Source organism: Cyphomyrmex costatus, unplaced genomic scaffold, assembly GCF_001594065.2.
Source record: "Cyphomyrmex costatus isolate MS0001 unplaced genomic scaffold, Ccosl1.0 scaffold193, whole genome shotgun sequence".
NCBI lineage: Eukaryota > Metazoa > Arthropoda > Insecta > Hymenoptera > Formicidae > Cyphomyrmex > Cyphomyrmex costatus.
In genome coordinates, this window is record NW_017275965.1 from 5,359,486 (window position 1) to 5,382,162 (window position 22,677).

General features: G+C 30.9%; 1 protein-coding gene across 2 annotated transcripts; it reads left to right on the top strand.

The window, feature by feature from the left end:
- Positions 1-770: 770 nt before the first annotated feature.
- On the top strand, positions 771-21,958 carry LOC108772943 (L-lactate dehydrogenase). 2 transcript variants are annotated; one of them, XM_018538619.1, is made up of 9 exons: positions 771-1,056; positions 5,183-5,300; positions 5,856-6,029; positions 6,255-6,425; positions 10,231-10,358; positions 19,987-20,115; positions 20,330-20,795; positions 21,098-21,339; positions 21,794-21,958. In XM_018538619.1, the coding sequence occupies exons 1-9, from the start codon at positions 895-897 to the stop codon at positions 21,956-21,958; spliced, it is 1,755 nt and encodes a 584-aa protein (XP_018394121.1). In that variant the 5' UTR covers positions 771-894. The 2 variants fall into 2 exon arrangements, with proteins under 2 accessions (XP_018394121.1, XP_018394119.1); XM_018538617.1 differs by lacking the exons at positions 771-1,056; positions 5,183-5,300; positions 5,856-6,029; positions 6,255-6,425; positions 10,231-10,358 and adding an exon at positions 18,783-18,830.
- The last annotated feature ends 719 nt before the right edge of the window (positions 21,959-22,677 follow it).

Consider the following 22,677-nt stretch of genomic DNA (forward strand, 5'->3'; position numbering starts at 1 on the left):
TTTAGTTTTAGGTCTTGTTGTGTAGTAAAGTCGTTGTATTTTATCTGAAATTATATATACACATGTAATTTTTTTAATCGCAGAAATTGAATAATTATTGGGATGAAACAGAATTACCCTTTTATATAATAAGAAAAAAAATATTAAACTGAATTAATAAGATCTATAAGAAATAAAAGAGTCGATTTCTAAGAATTCCTTTTCGGTTCCTTCTGAAATATCCTGTAAAATACAAATTGGCAGTATCTCTCCAAGAACGCAGCGCATCCCACCTGTGCGGCTTCGTAGCAGCTGTCGATCAATTTTACGACCTTCTATCCGCAGAAAAACGAAAATCATACGAACGATACGTCCAATTGGCGATTCGTCTCTACATCTGCCCCAAGCATTTACCTGCTTGTGTAAGCATTCTTTCCGATTATAATTGATTCTGTACGATTTGATTGAATTTATCGATAGCATCTTTTCATCTGTGATCGAACGTGTTAATCCGATTGTATATCTCCCGCTACAAGATAACTTGAAGTTCACATCTCGTACATATAGTACATTATGAGCATACGAGATATGTTGAACACGAAAGGCAGAGAGAGTTCTCTCACGTTCGATCGTACAGAACCAATACAATCATCTTATTGCATATTTCATAGCCATCTCAAATTGACAGTAAATCTACTTGTTACATTTTCGTTGTCAACTTCATTGACCTCCTGTCAAAGATATTTTTTTCGACTGTCTGCTTTTCCAGATGCATCCTATCTTATGTAAATTTTAATGACAAAACGTCAAATTTTGTGATTTCAATTAGAAATATTCACGATGTCAAGTGACTTTTGGTTTGTCTAAATTATTTGGTATTATATCTCGAAGTAGAAAAATATCCGTGTATCGGATATGACCGAAACGAGAAAAAAATCATCTGAGGTAGCCAGCAACACGGTAACTGTTTTACTGGCCAAACAGGCAGAACATCTTGTGGATGGCCATCGTGTCAAGGTCGTCGTCGTTGGCAGCGCGCCTAAGGGTGTTGCAGTCGCTATAGCGATTCTATTCAAAGTTAGTGGATTTTCGATTTTTTTTCTAGTTTTTAACCTTTCGTGTTTAACATTTCGATTTTTAAATTAATTTTTATGCATATATGCGACAGTGATTGAATTATTTTATAATTATATAAAATATAGTAACACATATTTTTTATTAAGCATATGATGATACATGCATAAATAATATTAACACAAAATTGTAATTCTTTTTATAACCTTTATGATAAATATTACGTATGTATAAAAATTTATTTACAAATTAATTTTTGCAGTAATTCCGGATGCAAACTCTGAAATTTATGATCTGTTTTTTTTTAACAGAGTAATATTTTGATATTAATAGTACATTTCATAAATTACTATTCTTCGTAAAAATGCTGATGCATATAAGTCAACGTCAATGCTAATATATCATTACTTCATTGATGTACAATTTATATACTTCGAAGGTATATCAACATTGATTAATGCACGTGTGCGTAATAGATCCGTGTCTCATTCCATTAGATGATACGATAATGTGCTCGATACGTCAATCTAAACATGTCCACAATGATATCGAATGAATGAGACATAGCGCCGGTATCCACATGGCTCGAGCACGTAATTCGTATTTGTTCGTCGAGGATCAAAGATATAATGCTGCACGTTGGCGGACCTCGGGAGATATACCCTCGAGTTGCACCCAACAAAGGACGAGCCAAGGAATGCCCTAACGTGTATAGGTTCGTGCATGAGTATACCTGCAGGTCTACAGGGGCTTCTGAATGTAGGCTCGTTAGTGTAAGTGTGTGCCTGCTCAAAAAGGCTATTATGCAAATGATCCACGGGGAAGACCAGAAGAGGGAATTCGGCTATAAGAAGGAGTAGGGTGGAACATGAAAGAGGAAGGGAGATAACAGAAAGAAGACTATAGAAGATGTAGAGAAGTGGGCCGAACCTTTCGCTCGTTATCGGATCGTAACGCGAGCATTTACACGTCGGCCAATGCGCCCCCGCAAGACGGTCCTAACTGACTGATTTATGTTAGTAACTATAGAGAGAGAGAGAGAGACTGCAATTTATAACACAGTTCGTCTAAAATTCTCGGGAAACGAATACAAATAGTATTGCAATATACAATAGTAATTGATTCAAGATTTTACAAAAAACGTATGCTTAGAAACTTTTTAGAAATTTCATGACAACAGTTGCGTATGGACTTATTTCTTCGGTCTTAATAAGTCCTGAATTATACAATAATGAAAAATGTGTGAGAAACATGAAATGGTTTGTAACCATTCTAAATGAAACCATATATTACCATTGTATTGTTTAGACATAATTTAGTATCTGTGGCATCAAGGAGGAAAATTAACAGTTAGACGGAACGCATTGTGGGCTGCAAGGTGCAACAGCTAGTGTTGTATCCATATGTTGAGTACATTCGGTAGAGGGTAATAAATGTGGGCGACTAATTCTAGGTTTCGGTTTCCGCAAATTTACGAGGGCAAACAATGGTGTGCGCATGCGGTGGGACGCGGAGGGCGTAACTGACGGGCGATAGACTTCTCGTTGGATGGACTTATGGTGTATATCGAGAGACTATAAATAATATATAGTAGAGTTTATCGTGTATATTATCGAGGAGGAGTTAGGATGGTACCGAGAATAACTAGGATATTAGGAAACCCGTTATCGTATGTGATAACAGCTTTTGAAGAAAATTGCCCGCGTTCCATATCAAATATTATGGATTTTTTCAAAACCGCTTTCTTGGCTTTTTTGACAATGACAAATGACTTCCTTAATCTTTATAAAAATTCCAAACATGTACTAATTAGAAACATATGAAACATTGTGTTCTAGCTAATATTGATCATATAAGATAACTACAGAACTCAAAATTTTGATGACGCTTGTCCGGCATGACCATGAAGATCTCCTGATTACCGAAACATTCGGCGAAGATGCTGTGGAAAAAAACAGGAAGAAGCGTTTCAAAAAGAAGAGCAAGAAGTGAAAGATATGACCGAGTCGTGCTGCTGCATTTTGCGTGGCAGATCGCATCAACGAGATCATCGCAAAGTACGAAAATACGATCACTACAGCTTGTCGTCCACCTTGCGAACCTACCCAAATTCTTCACTGTACGCGTCAGACATCTTTTTTCTTCTTGTCTTTTTCCGTTTCTTGTCTCATTGTGACACACCGTGTTGGATGGTTCGTATCAAGCTGTGCAAATTATACAGGCAAAACCTTCAGCGAAAGATACTTCGTTTGTATATCCTGGGTCATATCTACATCGATATTTAATATGTAAGCAGTTATGTCATCTTATAGACAGGATATCAGATAGTGAGAGATTTTGAGCATAAACAATTCAGTAAAATAAGGAAATGAAAGCCTGCTCCCAAACTTATCACATGTTATCACGACGAGGATAAATGTTTCAAGAGTTAATGAAAAATTACTACTGCCTGCATTTCATCATTGCATTGATAAAATACATTTCTAGTAATAATATTTTTTACTTACAATAATTACTGTTTTAGTAACTATGCAATTATTTTAATATGGATCGATATAGAAGACAAAAATCTGATGAGAGATTTATTCTGTCTTCTATCTTTTTATTATAAAATCTAACATTTCATTATATACTTAATAATATAATCTAATAATCAAATATTATTTCTTTTACGTGAAATATTTCTTGATGATTTTCTATGCAATATATTATTGAAAAGAAAATATTAAAAATATTTTTATTTACATTACAAAAAAATCATTTATCTCATTAAAAGAAATTAATGAGCATTTTAAATAAAAATAATACAAAAAAGAAGAAGAAATATAATAAAATATTAAAAAGAAATTTACTAAGTATTTGTAATTAAAAATATAATAAGCGTAAGTGAAAATTATATGCTTATGATTATTACAAGACAAAAGTGACGGATCTATTCAAAAGTTTTTAATAGTTCACGATACTCTACACCTTTCGGAAGACACGCTTAATGAAGTATGATAATTAAACGGTGTACAATAACACAGTATAACTAACGGAAGCAGGAGAGCTCAACATAATATATTAAGAAGTCATTTTGTAGTTAGTCTGCCGTTTATCTTAACGTGAAGTGTGAAAGCACCATCTGTTCGAGGAAAATGCGTCCATCTGTTCGTATACACGCATCTTAAAGTGTATATAACGTAAAGTGTTAATATACATTATGTAATACATACCATTCATCGTCATTACTACAAAAACGCGTTTGTATGCGATACGACGATCCTAGGAGAATAATGCCCATTAACTTTTACGGAGTGATTTACACGATCGTCCGAATATCTTATTATACCACAAATTAACCTGCATAAATTAGAACCGTTCGAAACTTAATGATCTATCGTTCATAATATAGATTACCAGTGGTCCCTTATACCACTCGTTTGCCGCGCCATTTGCCACACTTCACAGACTCGTATAACGTTACGTTTACGATATCCTTGGGTATCCCTAGTGTATGCTACGTTAATGAAACTATAAAAAATTCATGGGGAAACAAATAGCCAACATTTACAAGGAAACCATGATTGCGGGAGAAAAATGAAGCACGTGCGGACAGGGGGCCGTAGAAGCATTCTTCATGCTCGTTTGACATTTCATGAGGAACGCGGTCGCTACGGCCGAAAATCTTGTAGCGACTGCCGGAGGTAGGACGGACGGTAGTCCCCGAGAAGAGGAACCGACGCGAAGAAGCCGTACCGGTCCCATAATTATTCATGAATGAGTTATCGCTCTGCATAAGACATCGTTTGTGTCACCAGCTACCAGCGGCAATCACGACGACCACGATAAAGCGAAACCGATGAAGTGGATTCTCCCGAAAATAACGCACTTCTCAACACTGTTTCTTGATCGGATCTTAACGATTTCTCGCATTAGGGGACTTCGCAAACAGTGCGATTGATTGCGCGCTCACTCGTATCTTAATGTGATTCCCGGGGGGAGAGTCTGATGCTCCCGTTGCGTAACGATTCGAAACGCGTAATAACGTTGCCTGCTGGGCAGCGACTAGTAGCCGTTAATTACTCTCTAGCTAGTTTCTTTGCTTACTACCCTGCTCAACCATTCATCCCCCCGTGATTTTTCGCAGCGCCTCGCCTCCGAGCTCGTCCTCATAGATGTGAACGAGGATCTCGCCAAGGCGGAAGCAGAAGACATCAGCCATGCGGCAGCATACCTCGGCAATCCCAGGATTGTCGGTACCAAAGGTGAAACCCGATGGGAGGAGGCCGCAGAAAAATAGCGAGACCGTCATTACACTGTCCGCGAGTAACGAGCAATTATTTCAAAACGACCACGCTTTAACGTTCGATAAGTAAATAGCGCAATTGCGATTAGCGATAAGATTGTCAGAGGTAACGTCCGCGTTATTGCCTGCATTGAATGACATCTCGAATGTTAATAAAATTAAGATAAATTACGCGCGATTTCACGCGATGTTGCTAGATGAACGTACAAGCGACACGCATATTTAGAAATTAATTAGCAATTAATAAATGATAGTATCGCTATAATACAACAAGAAATAAAAATCGGATCGATTTTTATTTTTTCTTGAAAATAAAGCCAATAAAAACTTAAGAGTATTTTATAATTATTATATTATAAATATTATATTCTTTCTAATTTTTTTAAAGTAGATAGAATAGGTTTATCTTTTAGAATAGGGTTATTTTTAAAATACAACTCTCGTGTAAAAGCGTAAAACAAATAAAATTCTGTGATAAGCGATAAATCATCCAACGTGTATTACGCTCCGATAGATTATGCTTGTGCCAGAGACGCAGCGGTATGCGTGATCACAGTTGGAAGCCAGTCTCGTGAAGATCTGCAGCCGGCCGATTATCTAGAGCATAATCTGAAAATTTTCAAGGACGTCATTCCTAACATTTCCAAGTACGCGCCGAACAGCGTTCTTCTCATTCTTTCAAAGCCAGGTACATTCTCATTACTATGCATTTAATGTATGTTTCATACTTTAAATTAAATAGATATCGTCTGGCTTTTCTAAAAAATCGGCATTTTATATATTTAATAAATAGCAGCATATCAATGCTTCTCTGTTGAGATATTCTAAACTCATTACAATTTGAAATTGATTAATTTTAATTGGACATTACACAAGTACAGTGCAGTACATGAATTTTGATCATGTTATTTAGTTGACGTTCTGTCGTACGTTGCTATGAAGCTGTCTGGATTTCCCCCAAATCGTGTTATAGGATTAGGAACGTTTTTAGACAGCTGCAGATTTCAGTATTTTATCGCTCAAAAACTCGGAATTTCAGCAAATGCGATTCAAGCGTTAATCATTGGCGAGAGCGGACCAGCTTCTGGTAATTAGAGTTAAAATTGTAATGTAAATTGTAATAAATATTTTGATATTTTTTTATTTACGAATCGGCACGCGCTTAGAGACACGATAGAGACATCTACCAGAGAATTTCTGTTTGTTACAATTAAAATACTAAGAAAATAGCAATGCGATTGCGAATTTATAATCAGGAAACATGATTGATATTAAGGAAAAGAAAATAAAAATTTGTTTTGATGTACGTATTGCAGTTGAAGTGTAGATAATTTTTATTTATTCATTATAATAAAACAATTTTTATAAAAACTGATAGTTTTAATTATTAGATCTAATTATTTAAGAAAAAAATTTGTGAAATCTGACTCTGTAAAATCTTCGTAGCTTTGTAGAAACGAAAATCGGAAAGGTTTTCTTCTAAATATTTCTTTTACAATACAAAATATGTAATAGTATAGTAATACTATAGTATAGAATATACAGATGTCAGATATATATCTGTATTACAAATGAGTGGCAGATAAGTTAGGAGTTAGCTTGTCATTTCTGATGACCCTTAATTTAGTTGATTTTTGTTGATATCTATTTCTCATTTATATACAAACGCTTTATTTTATGTTATATATCAGTACCGGTCTGGTCCGCTGTTGCGGTAATGGGCATGCCTTTAAAAGATATAAATAAAGAGATCGGCACAAGAACAGATCCAGAATCCTGGGGCGATTTACATGCTAAAGTTATCAATACCGATAACGAATTGATTCTTAAGAAAGGCTATCACAGTTGGGCAGTTGGAATCTGTGCAGGCGAAATTGTCGATGCTATCGTGCGCAACACTTGCGCCTGTTTTACTGTTTCTACGTTTATGAAGGTTTCTTGATCTAAATTTTATTAAAACTATTAAACTTCTGTTTAGTGGTACTATTTTGAGAACTGTATTTCTTATTGTCTTTTCCTAGCGTCGTATAATTACAATATATTATATTAATTTAGTATCGTATAATTACAACATATATGTTCATTCATTAATTTATTATAATAAAAGATAGTAATAAATATAAAAATTAAGAAATATTTCAATTATATATATACGTAAATATGATATATATTGTATATATATACATATGTAAATGTACGTAAATTTTTTGTTTATAAATATGAATTAAAAATATATTTTTGTGAATAACAATTGTTTTTTTCTTGGCCAAAATGTCAAATATATTATATTTTAGGGCTGCCAACACGGACTGGAAAAAGATATCTTTACGTCATTACCTTGTGTAGTAGGGAGAAACGGCGTACAGTCCTTTATTCGTTTGTTATATACGTCTAAGGAACAAGAATTAATGGCAATATCTTTCCGAAGAATTTATGAGGCGCAAAAATTAATTCTCGACAAAATTGAATAAATAAGAAACAAAATTAAAGTATTTTATAACATTATTCAGTTGTAACATAAAGCGTTAAATACTGTCGACAATTAATTTGAGTAAAGTATGTTTTAGTTTTATGTTTAACAGAAATAAAAATTTACACACATATATACATATATGATATATTTTATTAATTATGCATTGCGTATAAATAAAAAGAAATCGCGAGATTCTTATCGCAAATACTGATTTACATCAATTAAAAATTATATTGAAACACTACGTATACATAATGATTTCGTAACAAAAGACCTTATCTTTCATCGTTCGTTTACAACCCAACCAAGCCAGAGAGTTGAAAAAAGAAATCGGCGTTTGTTTTAGGACGATTGGTTTTATTGCTCAATCAAATGGCCATAGGAGTACTATAAATTGTAGGGCGTACTCCGAAGATTTCGGTCCCAATTTGCAAAGATTAATGCAGACTACGCGTAATTAATTGCTCCGTGTATGGAGCAGTTAACCGCCCCGCTAAAGGCGATCGGGATGATGAAACGATTGCTATTATAAATATAAAGAGAGGCGGTTTCACGCGGCTCTAGTGGTCAACGATACCGGACTAATTTGTTACAAAATTCACGTATACTGATATCACGCTTTTTGTCTCTGCCATCTTTTACATTAGTTAAGACATTCGTTTACTACCTAGTTACTGCTCACATATCAGTGATAAAGTGTTCTCAATAATATACACGAGATCTAGGTTCGTAATTGCGTTTTTGCTGAGAATCATTATTTACGTTTTTCCCTGATATTTGTATATAATTGTCGATATTTTATTTTTATATCTTTATGTTTTAAATAATACAGTCTAAAATATTATTTAAAGAACTGTTATGTCATTTATATGAATAATGCTCAATTTAAAAAAAAAGTCTCAATGAAAAAGTCTCAGCAAAACCCAAATACATTTTTATTTATAATTTTTTTGTAAAATATTACTAAACGACAAAGCTTTTTTCTCATATAAAAATTTAACATTGTCATATTTGAATAACGGAAAGCTTATTAATATATCCTTAAATTAAAGACTATAACTTTTTATAGTCCTAAAGAAATTTGTTAATTATACATCATTTTTACAACTGGCCTTGAACGCTGTTGGCAATAAAAATATTGATAAATTATGTTAAGTCGTTTACGTAATCGTCTAGACATAATATAAAGACAGATTATAAAGGACTAATACATAAAGAATACTTAGTAGAATGTATATACTTCATGGAATTGTGGAATGGTTTTAGTTAAGAATTTCTACAAATTTATTTTTAAAGGCAATAAAGTAGTCAATTTTAGGCTTGACTTTGCTTAAATTTTACGCATACCAAAAATGAAAAATTTTGATATTTATGACTGTTATTGGTTGCCATTGTATTGTCGTCAACATTTTGTCAGGAAATAAAAAAATTTTACATCTACCGAAAGAATTATTCGAACGAGATAAGATTATACGAGATAAGGTTAGAAAAGACTTGCTAAAATAAATACAAGTAAGAATAAAAATGTATAGATTAAAATTAATTTTTAATTATTTTTTCCTCCTAAAATAAATTTTTTTAGGAAAACTAAAATGGTTTATTAATAATGATTAAGATAATTTTTATTTTATTATGTTAATAGAAACATATAAAACATTATAAAGATTATACAGAGATTAAAATTATAGAAAATTTTAATTTAACTTTATTGTAACTATTTAAATTATAAAACATAATAAGACATTAATTATTCTGTTAAAAATCGAGGAAGATAATTAGACTTGAGGTATAATGTCTGAAACCATTATATATTTAATTCTATATTTTAAAAAATTAATACACAATAAAGAAACAGAAATTTTTATTTATTTCTATTAAACTTTTTGAGTGGGGAAGGTAACAATGTACATACATATACTGTCAAGATATGTACTTTTACATTGTAAAAAAAACAGATCGCTATTTAATCCCTTAATCTTAATTACAATTAAGTTTTATCTTTACAAAGCAACGCGATATTTATAATTTAATTTTCAAGGACAGCATCCTCCTTAATCATCACTTCTTCTACACTTCAAAATTTTTAATACCTCAGCGAGTTTGAAGTAGTAGTAAATCATAGTTTACATAATCACACACATGTAAAGATGATTATAAATAGCGGAAATATTCGGAGGAACCAGTCAGAATATAACAAGAATCAGAATTGTTGAGATTTTAATACCAGTAATGCCTCGGATTCTTAACTGTTAGGATAACATTTAAATTTGCTGTTTACTCGTATACGTGTGTGCGTGTGTGACAAATATTTAAATATTAGAAATGACAAAAATGTTTGTAATGTCTGTAATTGTATTGATAATGATAAATTTATCATTAATGACTTGTCACAACGATAAGTATCGTCCATTACGAACCGAATACCAACAGCAGGAGAGTCAAGAAAACAAAAATTTTGTTCTTACTCATTTCATACAGATACCAGATAGACCGCAATGTCCAGAAAATCAACGATTGGATAAACATGGAATATGTCGAACAGTGGTAACATTTTTGTTATTTTTACATTTAACAACTAAAGATAAAAAAAGAATAAAATTTATATATATATGTACAATATATATATTTATATAATAAGATAAAAAAGATAATAAGGTTCTGTTTATCATAATGATTGACTATTTAAATATAATAATAATAATGTATCTATATAAAGTTAGATTATTATTATTATTTGATTAATAATGGTTATTTATTATAGTCTTATTTTATAAGTTAACTTTAAGATATTGTTTAATTTATTCTATTTTTACATTGTAGATTGGATGATACACACGTAAAAATCTCAATAATTGGCGATCAAAAACCATTTCTTCATTGGCATAACTACGATTATTCACACTGATAACAAATACAATATATAAAAAGTGATAATTATTGAATATTATAGATACTATATTATATAACTATGGGTCAGGAATTCTACACTTATTTAATCTTTATAAGTGTGTTGGGAAAATTCTATTATGACATAAATATTTTTATCTTTTATTTAAATGTACGTAATAATACATTGTGTACTTTTAAAGCGTATTACAATTAAATGGCATTATATTAACAAGTGAATTTTTAGAATTTTTGAAAATATATTGGAAACTGTGAGAAAATTAGATTTTAATTCAAATGAATTTCGTAGTAGTATAATAGCAGAGATCTTAATTAAATAAAACTAACTATGATTTTTTATTCTGTCGCAATTATAAAATTTTACCGTTTTAATCGTATATTTTACATCTTATTCTAATTTATATTCTTATATCACATGAATCGAGGAAATAGCATTTATATTAAAATATAAAATAATATGATATGAATTTTTAGAGATCAAAATTTATTATTACACATACTTCTTTCTCTTAACTCATTCTTTATATTATTCTTATCACATTTTAAGTCGAACAATTATAAGTATATATTTTATTAGGAATTAGTTTTGTTAATGATTTGATATAAAAAGCTTTTCTTTTCTTGTGACGATCAACAAAATGCAAATGTTTAATCGGTTTGCAATGGCATTTTCCGATCATTAATATTTACACGATGTTTACTGCGTTAATTATTAAATGACTACTTTATTTATAAAGTAACATTAAAGTATTAAAAAACAATAACTTTAATTGGAATGTCTTCGACAACATTGACATTAATGCCATCGCAAAAACTTTCAAAACTAAATCACACTTCTAATACATTATATGTATAAGATATATGATACACTGTAAGTGCACCGACGTAATTCTTGGGATCCATCGTAATTATAGTTATAATTAACTTACAAGTTAATTGCTATCCTACTTGAATATGATGGAAAAAAATACGAGTTATTGTACCTGTACATAAAATTCTTTACCCGCATGCCTAGTATTGATCGTGACCACCCGATAATGAAATTTAATTTTCTATAATAAGAATAGCGCCATTCAAATGTAAATATAAAAAAAAACAATTCATTTAATTTAAATATGCTATTAAATGCGAAACGATATACGGGTCTGGATCTTTGCATTACGAAATTCACGGGCCCGCATTGCACACATGCAAAGAAATGAAAGATACTCATATACATTAGTACATATACAAAAATCGCATTTGCATGATTTGCTATTGAAAATTCATGTCTTGAATGGTTTATATGAATGAAAAGTAGGAGGATCCGAAGGACATTGCTCAACGGACAGGAGACGCGGCGGTAGGTACTACTAATTACTTGTACTTTTTATTTCATGCGATGCGAATATAATGCCATCGAGGCAGCTTCAGAGCGAGGAGGTCGCCGATGGAAAAAAAAAAGAAGGCGTGCAAAGAGAGAAGGTGAGGTAAAAAAAGAGACACTGCCGCGCGAGAAAGATCGGTGGAAGGAATATGTAAAAGGGGTAGGGTAGAGAGGGGGTAGTTGGAGTGCATTACTCAAAGCTTTAAAGTCATCTATACGCCATCAGCGACTTACGTATGTATGTGGAGGCCCCAAACCGCGCGTACACGCTCGTAAAATCGCCATGGTGCAGGAGGCAGGTCGGACTCCTGATTGAGTTACGATTTAATTAGTCCGCGCAGCCAATCAGTAATTAAGATATCCGCTAATCAACGGGCGCGGCCCTTCCTCGATCTCTCTTCTCCACAAGTTCGCCGCTGGAGAACTTTTGCACTCTCTCGTTCTATCTCTTTCTTTCTATAAAATACTATTTTCAACTTTTGATATTATTTTTACTTTGTTTCATTTCTTTTTATTAATTTCTTGATTTATTATCAAGCTTGAAATTATCATATTGTAATATGTTTTGATTATTCAACTAAATTAAACATTTATTAAATTATTCTTATTAAATATTTTAAGTCGTAAAGAGATAAAAAGATGAACTTCATGTTATATCTCATTTTATATCTAAATTTCTTGTGTATGTGTGTGTAGTATACGTTATTCTTTTCTATTAAAATCGTATTTGTGGCATTCAGTTTTATCCGTTTCAATGAAAAAAATACTGAATGTTCCCGGCATCTGCCGGAAAAAAACAGAACACGCGATCGAAGACATGTCTGATAAACACTCACTTTCTTCCGTTACCTTTTTACGAACCTGTTTAACATGCATAGTCCGGTCCAAAGAAAAGAATACACAAATATGTATGCTAATAATTTTTTTCACACTGTGCAAACGATGCACATATGTATATGTTTATTATTTATAGAATGTAATAGTTCTGTTATATGATTTTTAAAGATAAATGCTTCTGCCGAATATGTATACCAAATTAAATTCCGTATCAGCCAGTTGTATGATATAACTTTGATTGCAATTAATAGCCGCCGGCTACGTTACGGTCGGTTAATTGTCGGAGAAAGATTAATGGCGCGAAATCACGCCACTAGCAGTAGATTGTTCGACACCGATTTTTGTATTAGTGCACATCTTTATAAATTTTTATATGATAGGACTTCTTGAAAATAATGCACTTGTTTATGCAATGTTTAATAAAATGCAATGTTTTAATAAAGTGCAATGTTTTAATAAAATGTTTACTATTACGTACAGAGGTGACAGAAATTAAAAATTGACATAGTTCTATTAAAAAAGTATTATTGAAAATGTAAAACACTATTAGAATAAGTAGTGTACAATATTCAAATAGTCCAATTATTTCCAATAGGTTTTTTGCAAGTCCAATGAAATTTTTCTATGTATTTTTTTAAGAATAATATTACTGTGAAAATCAAGTCGAGAGAAATTTATTTAGAAATAAAATCATATATTTATTATACAAAATATCTCGTAAATTATTAATTTTTTAATATTTTTACTTTAGTACTTTATATACACACAAAATTATTTAAAAAATCATATAATTTAATTTGAAAATATGGATATAATTTAGTTTGATTGTGATACGTCATGAAATTGCATATTGGCTCTTTGGATATATGCAATCTTTTAATATGATACATATTTACACGATAACGTTTTCGATTTTATCCAACAATTAAGGAAAAATTGTAGCTTAAGATTTTTCAGTGCATTTTTTAAGTAATATAACAAATATAGATTCTCTCATTGAATTGTGCATATATTGCAATACAAATTATGATTAACGAAGTGGAAATAAATAGAACATATATTCCTCTACTTCTACAAAACAAGCGTCAATATAATGAATTGTATTTTTTTTAATTGTATTGTCAGACATAATGAATTGTTTTTTTTTAGATATCGCTACTGTATTTTGTGCATTATAAAATTACAAGAAAAATTTTTTATATAAAAAATAGGTAAAAATTTTTCTTGTAATTTCATAATATATAAAATGCTGAAGCCAATGATTATCTATAACTATAATTTCGTCGGCATAAAATAGGTCTGCATTAACTTCGAGGTCTGATTTATAACAGAATTCTGGATTACCGATGAGAATGAATAGATTCTACCTTACCGTCGTCCGTGAGGTTGAAGAAGATCCGGTGAAACCCGGATATGCGAGGAGATCCGCCTTGATCCGCGGCAGATTCCAAATTGCTTTGGTAATTATGCCTCGATTCGAGATTTACAGGCGAACGAAGCCGTTCAGGATGTATCGCCGTTTATTTATAGTATGGAGAATCACTTATTGCAACCTCCGTTTTCTCCGTCTCTTTTTCTTTTTCTCTCCCTTCATCGGCTGCACGCGTGAGCGCGCTTTTAACGCACTCGTCGAAGACGACCACCCGCGGTATCATGCATGGGAATGCAGCTGCGAACAAGCACCAGATACAATCTCGTGCAGTGACAGCTTTAGAGATATTTTAAATTATATTTATAAGAAACTTTAATTATTTTTTATAAAATTTAAATATATATATTCAAAATTTTATCTTAATTGTTTTACGCAAAATTAAATTTAGAAATTCTTTCTTATCGCGTTATATTTTGATATATTTCACTATTAATTTAATAGTAATTTTTTATATAAATAAAAAAAGTAATTAATTTAATTAGCACAGTATGTGTGTGTATATATATATATATATATATAGAGTGTCTCGCAAGAGAATTTTCCATTCTCGCATATGAAGGTAGATAGGATCGAAATAAATACAAAAGTCCTATACCATTTAGTGATTCTTATAATATTAATACGAATATTAATTTTTAAAATTGTATGTACACATAGAAAATCTTTATTCTGCTATTATTTTTTTTTTCAAGAAAAATGATTACTTAATTGACATTTTTTAAAATAATTGTTAATTTTAATTATTTTCTTTATAATAGTTTTCAAATATATTTATTTATTACAGAGAAAAAACTCATTATCAAGTATTTAAAGCAAGAATTTATTTTTTTATAGAATATTATAAAATTTTATTCACATGAAACTTTATATAATAAATAAATCGATTTTGTTTTACTCCAATAATCTTGAATGTGAAGTATTAAATTTATTATTTAATTTACAATATACTTATTATAAAATTTGATGTTGAACTTACGATAAATTTAGTGATATATAAACTTTTGAAATACTTGAAACAAGTAATTAACATTTAAATACAGCATATGCATCTTTTCGTATGTATAGATTTGTTTACACTTCTTGTTGCTAAGTTTCCGATCGCATGATGTAAGTTATTATAATAAATTATGGTTCGCGCTATAAAACGCTGACAATATTATTTCCAAAAATATCAGACTTTTCACAATCTTACGTCATGATGGTATTGTCACAGCATGTGTTGCGCATTTATATTAATTTGCTCCAAAATGTAAGCGGACAGAATGATTTGCGCGAGGTATTCAGACAATTTAACGAATCCTTTTCAACGTAAGACACGATAGTTAATGTACACTCGTGTCCGCGAGCGGTTCCTCGCGAAGGTGAGCGCGTTTTCTTACGGGCTGTAATTTACAATCACGTCGCGAGAAAAGAACCGAAATATTCGTGAGTCTGACATACAAACGTAACCGAATACATGTACATATATGCTACATACATGCTATACGGCGGTCACTAATGAATGCACATGTATTACCCTGCGGTAATTACCATATCAAGGTCTCGTTGTTGATCCCTAACACTGTCCTAATTGCCAAGCTCGACAATTTATTAAATTGCTCTATTATGAGGTCCTGTTCTTCCCTTTCTCCTTCGTTCACTTCACTCGAGGCTTTAAGGATTCACACCCGCTCCCCTCGGCGCGCGATTTTGTCGGCTGCAGGGCAAATCGTGCACATTGTACACATTGTTTATGGAAATCGCAGCAGGACGTTGTAATGCGCCTCATTTCGCATATTTTAAAAGATGATTACTATGCGGATGATTGCGCCGTTTTACATATAACACTCGTTGGTTGAGTGGTCACATTTCGGAGAACGCGATGTTGCAGATTAACGTTGTATCATCAGGAATGAGTGTATGTGTGTGCGTGTGAGTGCGTGCGAAAAGGCTGCGCTAACAGGGAATGATATTAGCTAAGAATCACGGGCATTGACCTTCACGAAATCATGTTTTCGACGAAAATCTTCTTAGCGTGTAATGCTATTTACGTACATAATTATGCAATTATAACAAAATATATTTCATACTCGATAATTTTCAACTATTATATTTTATCTCTCGAGTATGTTTATCTGTACATAAATATAATTATTAAAATATCATCTAATGAAGTTAATTATTATTTATATTATCATAATCTTCGCAAAGTGACGCTAACAATATATCAGCTTTATCGACACGCAACAATTTACTCTTGACACAAAAAATTTAAGCAGTATAAGACATACATAAGCATTAAGCAAATCAACATTTTAGATTTGTTACTTCTGCTTACATTATTACTTTATGTTCTCTATTGTGACTGGCTGATTTGCTTACGTCTACCTTATATTTTTTGTGTTCCATGGGCGTGTATAAACTGTAAGAGATGCTATCGCTATTAGAATTCATTAAATGTGCAAACAATAGATGTCTACGTGCATCCGTTAAAATGATGCAAGAGTTGCATCGCACTGACAATGCCGTTTATTTCATACAGAGCTAATATCCAAATGTATGCAATTTTAGAGTTTTTTTAACGAAGACAAAACTTCGGAATAGCGGTGATGACGAATAAACTATCTGTTTCGCAGAAGTTATGAACATAATGTATTGACGCAGGTGAGGCAAAAACTCTTTAGGCTGTCGCCGCTGGACGGGCTTGTAATTATACGTGTCATCTTCATATTGGCACCGCAGTCATATCGCTCAACAACATTGCTACAAGCATACAACTGACTGTGTGTTTCAAGTTTCAACTTTCAGCCGCAAAGAAACAAAACACGCAATTCAAGTTTTTGCATGTTTCGTTTCTATATTAATACTTGTTTCGCAATATTTAATAAATAAATTTAGTAATAGATTAAAGCAGGATAGACCTTAATTGATGTGATTTTTGTGGAAATAGCAACTAAATATTTATCGTTTTTAATGAACAAAACCGTAAAAAATATTTTATTTTGAAACATTATTTAAATTAAAACTTCAGCACACATTCCTGCAAATTTTTTATTTTTTTAACATTGGTTGTGACAATTTTCCAAAAAGTAAAAACTTATTTAGAAACTGATACGTGCTTGACAATAAGTTTGATGTGTCACGCAATGCAATACTGTACTTTGTGTAATAATTGGATAAGCGAAGTGCCTTTATCCGCTCAATCAAATATAGCTACGGCTATTCCGTAGTGGGGAGTGTAAATACAATAGAACGAAAGAGGAACATATATAGGACAGAGAAAAAGTGTAAGATATAAGATGAAAGAAGAGCGCTTTATTGCATGAATATGTATAAACTCCGAAATGGATCGATGACCGTTTTTGCAACGTGCAGCATTATAGCTGTACGCAGAAAGTTGCGTCAGAGAGCATGCAACTGGTGTCTCTGACTCATCTTTACTTCACAGAAATCGCTAATTCATGGATTATACATATATTGTGATACATTATCTATCTTCAGCCGTAATCTTATTTCATACTTCCCAAATGCTGCTATTTTCATTAATCGTATTAGATAACGTTATATATAGATTGTTACCTAATGTTACTTTTAAATAACAATGCGATGCTTACAGTGCATTTTGAATCAATTTATCTTTAGTAGAAACAGAATAAAATAAAATTTTTCCTATAATATTTTAATTTTTCAATGTTAAATATTTGAAATGAAATCTTATATCAAATATCTTTCAAAGTTCATTGACCATTTTCACTACTTGCAATTCTGATATTGAATTACAAGATTTTTAAAGTTTTTAATTTTTAGTTTATAATTTTTTAAGTTTCTATAAGTTTATGTAATTACTTATTTTTTATTAGAATATTAAAGGACTTCTTTATGCATACTTTATGTCTTCAAGGACGTTGTGATAAATTTAACTTTACCTATCGCCATAAAAAGTTCCATGGTATAAAACGCGGGAGTCACGACTTGTATATTGCTTCCAGAAATACTTTTACCCCACTCTCGACGTTCCTTAGTACCTTATGATTGGTGGAAATTGAAAGTTTCAAAAGAAGTAAGTCTCATCAAACTGGATCGATGATGAACATAGCCATCACGTGCGTACGTTGCGTCATATTACGCGTGCGCGATGTCACGTTGCTTCTTCGAAACCACGAAACAGTTTGAAGTATTCTGTGTATTTAATACAACATTTAAATCAGAATTTATATGATATACTTTGCTAGAATTAAAAAAAAAGTTTATAAATTGTTGTTTTCCAATTTCAAAATTTTAGGAGTGTATCGTCCAGATAATCATGGACATTTCATATATTTCGTCATTGTCTTGTCGTTCGTAGAATAGAAGGTGGGGTAAGGTCACCTTGGCGAATTCACATCCCTGAACTGTCAGGCAGTTCAGTAGAAGAATAGCAGTGCGCCAGCTGCAACGTGTTCAGTCTGTGTTTGACAGTGTCGAAGAATAGTGTATAGAGAGAATACTTATTAAGGTCAGTGACATCTCTCTTCAGTTATATCACTTAAAATTATTTTTAATTTTAATTGTAAAGTCTCACAGTGTATAAAAAAGTGAGAAAATAAATTAAAATGTATTTGAAATTTATTTTACATTTAACTTTATTATTTATGACATCTAAATAATTTAAAAATTGCTTAAAATTACTAAGGAAAGATTAAGTTAAATAAATTTTTCATTATTTTTGTATTTATTGTTGTATTTTATTATTTAACATTGAGAAATATTTTTATGTGACAAATTGAAATTTATCTTGTTGTATTTCCGTGTATTTCGCTTGAATAGCTGCACGTTATCAGTCACTGCTTATTATTTGCGATAAAACATACACACGATAAAGCATATTACACCATGTACCGTTACCGGTATATTGCAATTTATCGTTTTTTTACTTCCCGTATAAAATGTAGTAAGTTAATAATACTGAATACTGTACGAGTCTTTCGTCGATTATATCTTGTTGGTTAAGCGTTATTAGCGAACTGTGATTAATGATCTGACTACAAATCTCGCAAACCAATGCGTAGTTAAATTCCACTCTCCACGTGTTTTTCCGGATCATAGTTCGCACGTTTACACCTAGCTGACAGAGAAATGTTGGTATAACCAACCTCAAGAAAGTCTTGATTATAGACTGGTACTGCCATCTAACAACCGTATGCATCATCGATTGCATTCGTTGCAGGTGCAACAAGTAGAGAAACTGCATAATACATTTTATAACCGCGTCTCTTGAAATACTTAGTATTTGCCGACGCAGCAGTTTGTTGTAAAAAAAAAGGTGCAAATGCAAACTTGATATTATTAACAATATTCAACTCATGTTAACGTCAGAAAAAAGGATAAGTTAGAAAAAAATTCTGTTAAATAGTAGCAGATAGAATGAGTCTTTGTATGCACGTTTTTAATGATTTTTTTCAATTTCCACGATACAGTGATTTATTTTTTATCGACTTTTACCAATTATTTCAAATTTAATTTTATTATTACTCGCGTAACTCTAATAAATTCAAAAACATAAAGTAACGTAAACGTAATATATATATACTTATATATGTATATTCAAATTTAAATTATGGAGTTGTTGATATTAATGTACAATATTAAATTACTCTGATAAATATTTGCAGAAAATGACAACAATAAAGGATCAACTTTTAACTACTGTGACAGAATCGGTGTCAACCGGTAGAAATAAAATCACAGTGGTCGGTGTCGGTCAAGTTGGAATGGCCTGTGCTTTTAGTATTTTGACAAATGTGAGTTAATTGTATTAATTTTATGCAACTATTAATGTAGAACAGCATTTTATATAAGTTAATTTTAATATTAAGATATGACTCTTATTATTGCACAAATAATAACATAAAATCCTAAATAATTAATGTATATTTACTGTGTTGTATTTATATGTAATTGCAGTGACACATAATATAAGTAAAATTCACATCATTTGTTAAATTATTATTGCAGCATGTTTCGAGCGATGTAGTATTAATTGATGTGATGGCGGACAAACTGAAAGGAGAAATGTTAGACTTGCAGCATGGCAGTTCGTTTATGAAAAATGCAAAAGTGAGTGCCAGCACAGATTATGCCGTATCCGCGAACTCGAGCCTCTGCATTGTGACAGCAGGTGCTCGTCAGCGCGAAGGTGAAACCAGATTGGATCTGGTTCAACGTAACACCGACATTTTCAAGGGCATTATACCTGAATTAGTCAAATATAGCCCGAACACGATTCTCCTCATCGTTTCCAATCCGGTGGATATTTTGACTTATGTAGCATGGAAACTTTCCGGCTTGCCAAAGAATAGAGTCATTGGCAGTGGTACAAATTTGGATTCTGCTCGCTTCCGCTTTCTATTGTCGCAAAAACTTAATGTCGCACCTACGTCTTGCCACGGCTGGATTATCGGAGAACATGGTGATACCAGTGGTACGTAAAATACTCTTTTAAAATAGAAATATTTTTGTATTATAAATATATAGATGAGTAAAGTAAATTTAGCTGGAATTGTTTGATATATCTATTGAAGATATGATTACTTATCATATTTTTGATAGCTAAATCACAAATAATTCTAAAAAATATTGCTTTCTGTAGCTTTTTTTAATTAAAAATTTGATATTTTTATAAACAAATAAATGCATTTATATATTGTATATATATATAAAAAAGTAATAATAAATAAAGTTTTTAGTGTATTATAATTGATATTGTTTTTCTATTTGTATCAGTGCCTGTATGGTCTGGAGTTAATGTTGCTGGAGTACGTCTACGTGATTTAAATGAGTATGTGGGTACCGATAAAGATGAGGAACATTGGGATGAATTACATAAACAAGTGATACAAAGCGCGTATGAAGTTATTAAACTAAAGGGCTATACCTCATGGGCAATAGGTCTCAGTGTGTATCAACTTGCATCAGCTATAGTAAGAAATTCCAATCAAGTGCATGCTGTGTCTACATTGGTTACCGTAAGTCGACAATAAGGATTCCTACTACATTAACTTATAGTATCTTATACATTGTATAACAAATATAACTTTAATCTCATTAAAATTTATATTTGTATACTTTGTTAAACATAATTATATAATTAAAGATCATCAAATATTTTATATTTTCAATTTCTTTACAAATTAATTTAATTTTTATATTATTTTTTATACAGTTTTTAATTATTTTATATTTTTAATACTTTTAATAACAAATATATTATCGTTCAAAAATTTAAAAAGTATATTATATCATATATTATATATATATTAATACATATATATATTATACGTACATTAAAATGTTATTATCTATATATAAATACTGGTATTAATATCTATATTATATATTAATTTTCTAATATGAATATTTTTAATTATTTTTGTAGTTGATACGCAAAAAAATTTAATTAAAAATAATATTCTCTTTCAGGATCATCATGGAATTAAGGAAGAAGTATTCTTATCTTTACCTTGCACACTGGGTGAAGATGGCGTCACACACATTGTTCAGCAGAAGCTAACAGATGATGAACTTGCATCATTGCATACATCTTCAGCGATGATGCAGAAGGTGCAAGAAGGCCTTAAATTTTAAAGATACATTGTTTTTTTATTCAATTTTATCTTATTACTTTTTATGTGTGTTTTTGATGCTTTTTTATATATAACTTATATATATATTACGATGTACTTATTAGATATAAATACAGTATTAATTATTATACATATACAAGTGAATAAAATAATTTTTTAAAATATTTGTAACTATACATATAATCGGCTCTATACTGCTGGCGTATGTATGAGAAAACATAAAGTGTGTCTTTCTCTGTGTATGATGCTATATTTATTTTTTTTTATTATAATTTTATTTTAGTCTATGACAAGAACATCTCTTATTATCATGTATTTAAATATTTTTATAGCAACTTACATCCTACCTTAGATTTGTAGCCTATTTATTTTCTATTTTTTTTAAAATTGAGTTTTATTATAGTTTAATATTTTTTAATATTTATTTTACAATATTATAATTATTTATGTTATTATTTATTTAATATAAATTTGACACACACATGATGTAATCATTTCTAATATTATTATGTCAAATACTGAATGTACTGTTTGTAAGGCACAAAAATAAAACAATTTGTATGTATAACAAATAAATATAAAAATAAAAAATATTTAACTTGTACTATATTATTCATTCTTTCATACATATTTTACAAAAAAATACTGTTTATCATATTACAATGTATAACGAATATACGATTCTATGAAAGTTGTATTTATGTGTTTTATGTTTATATA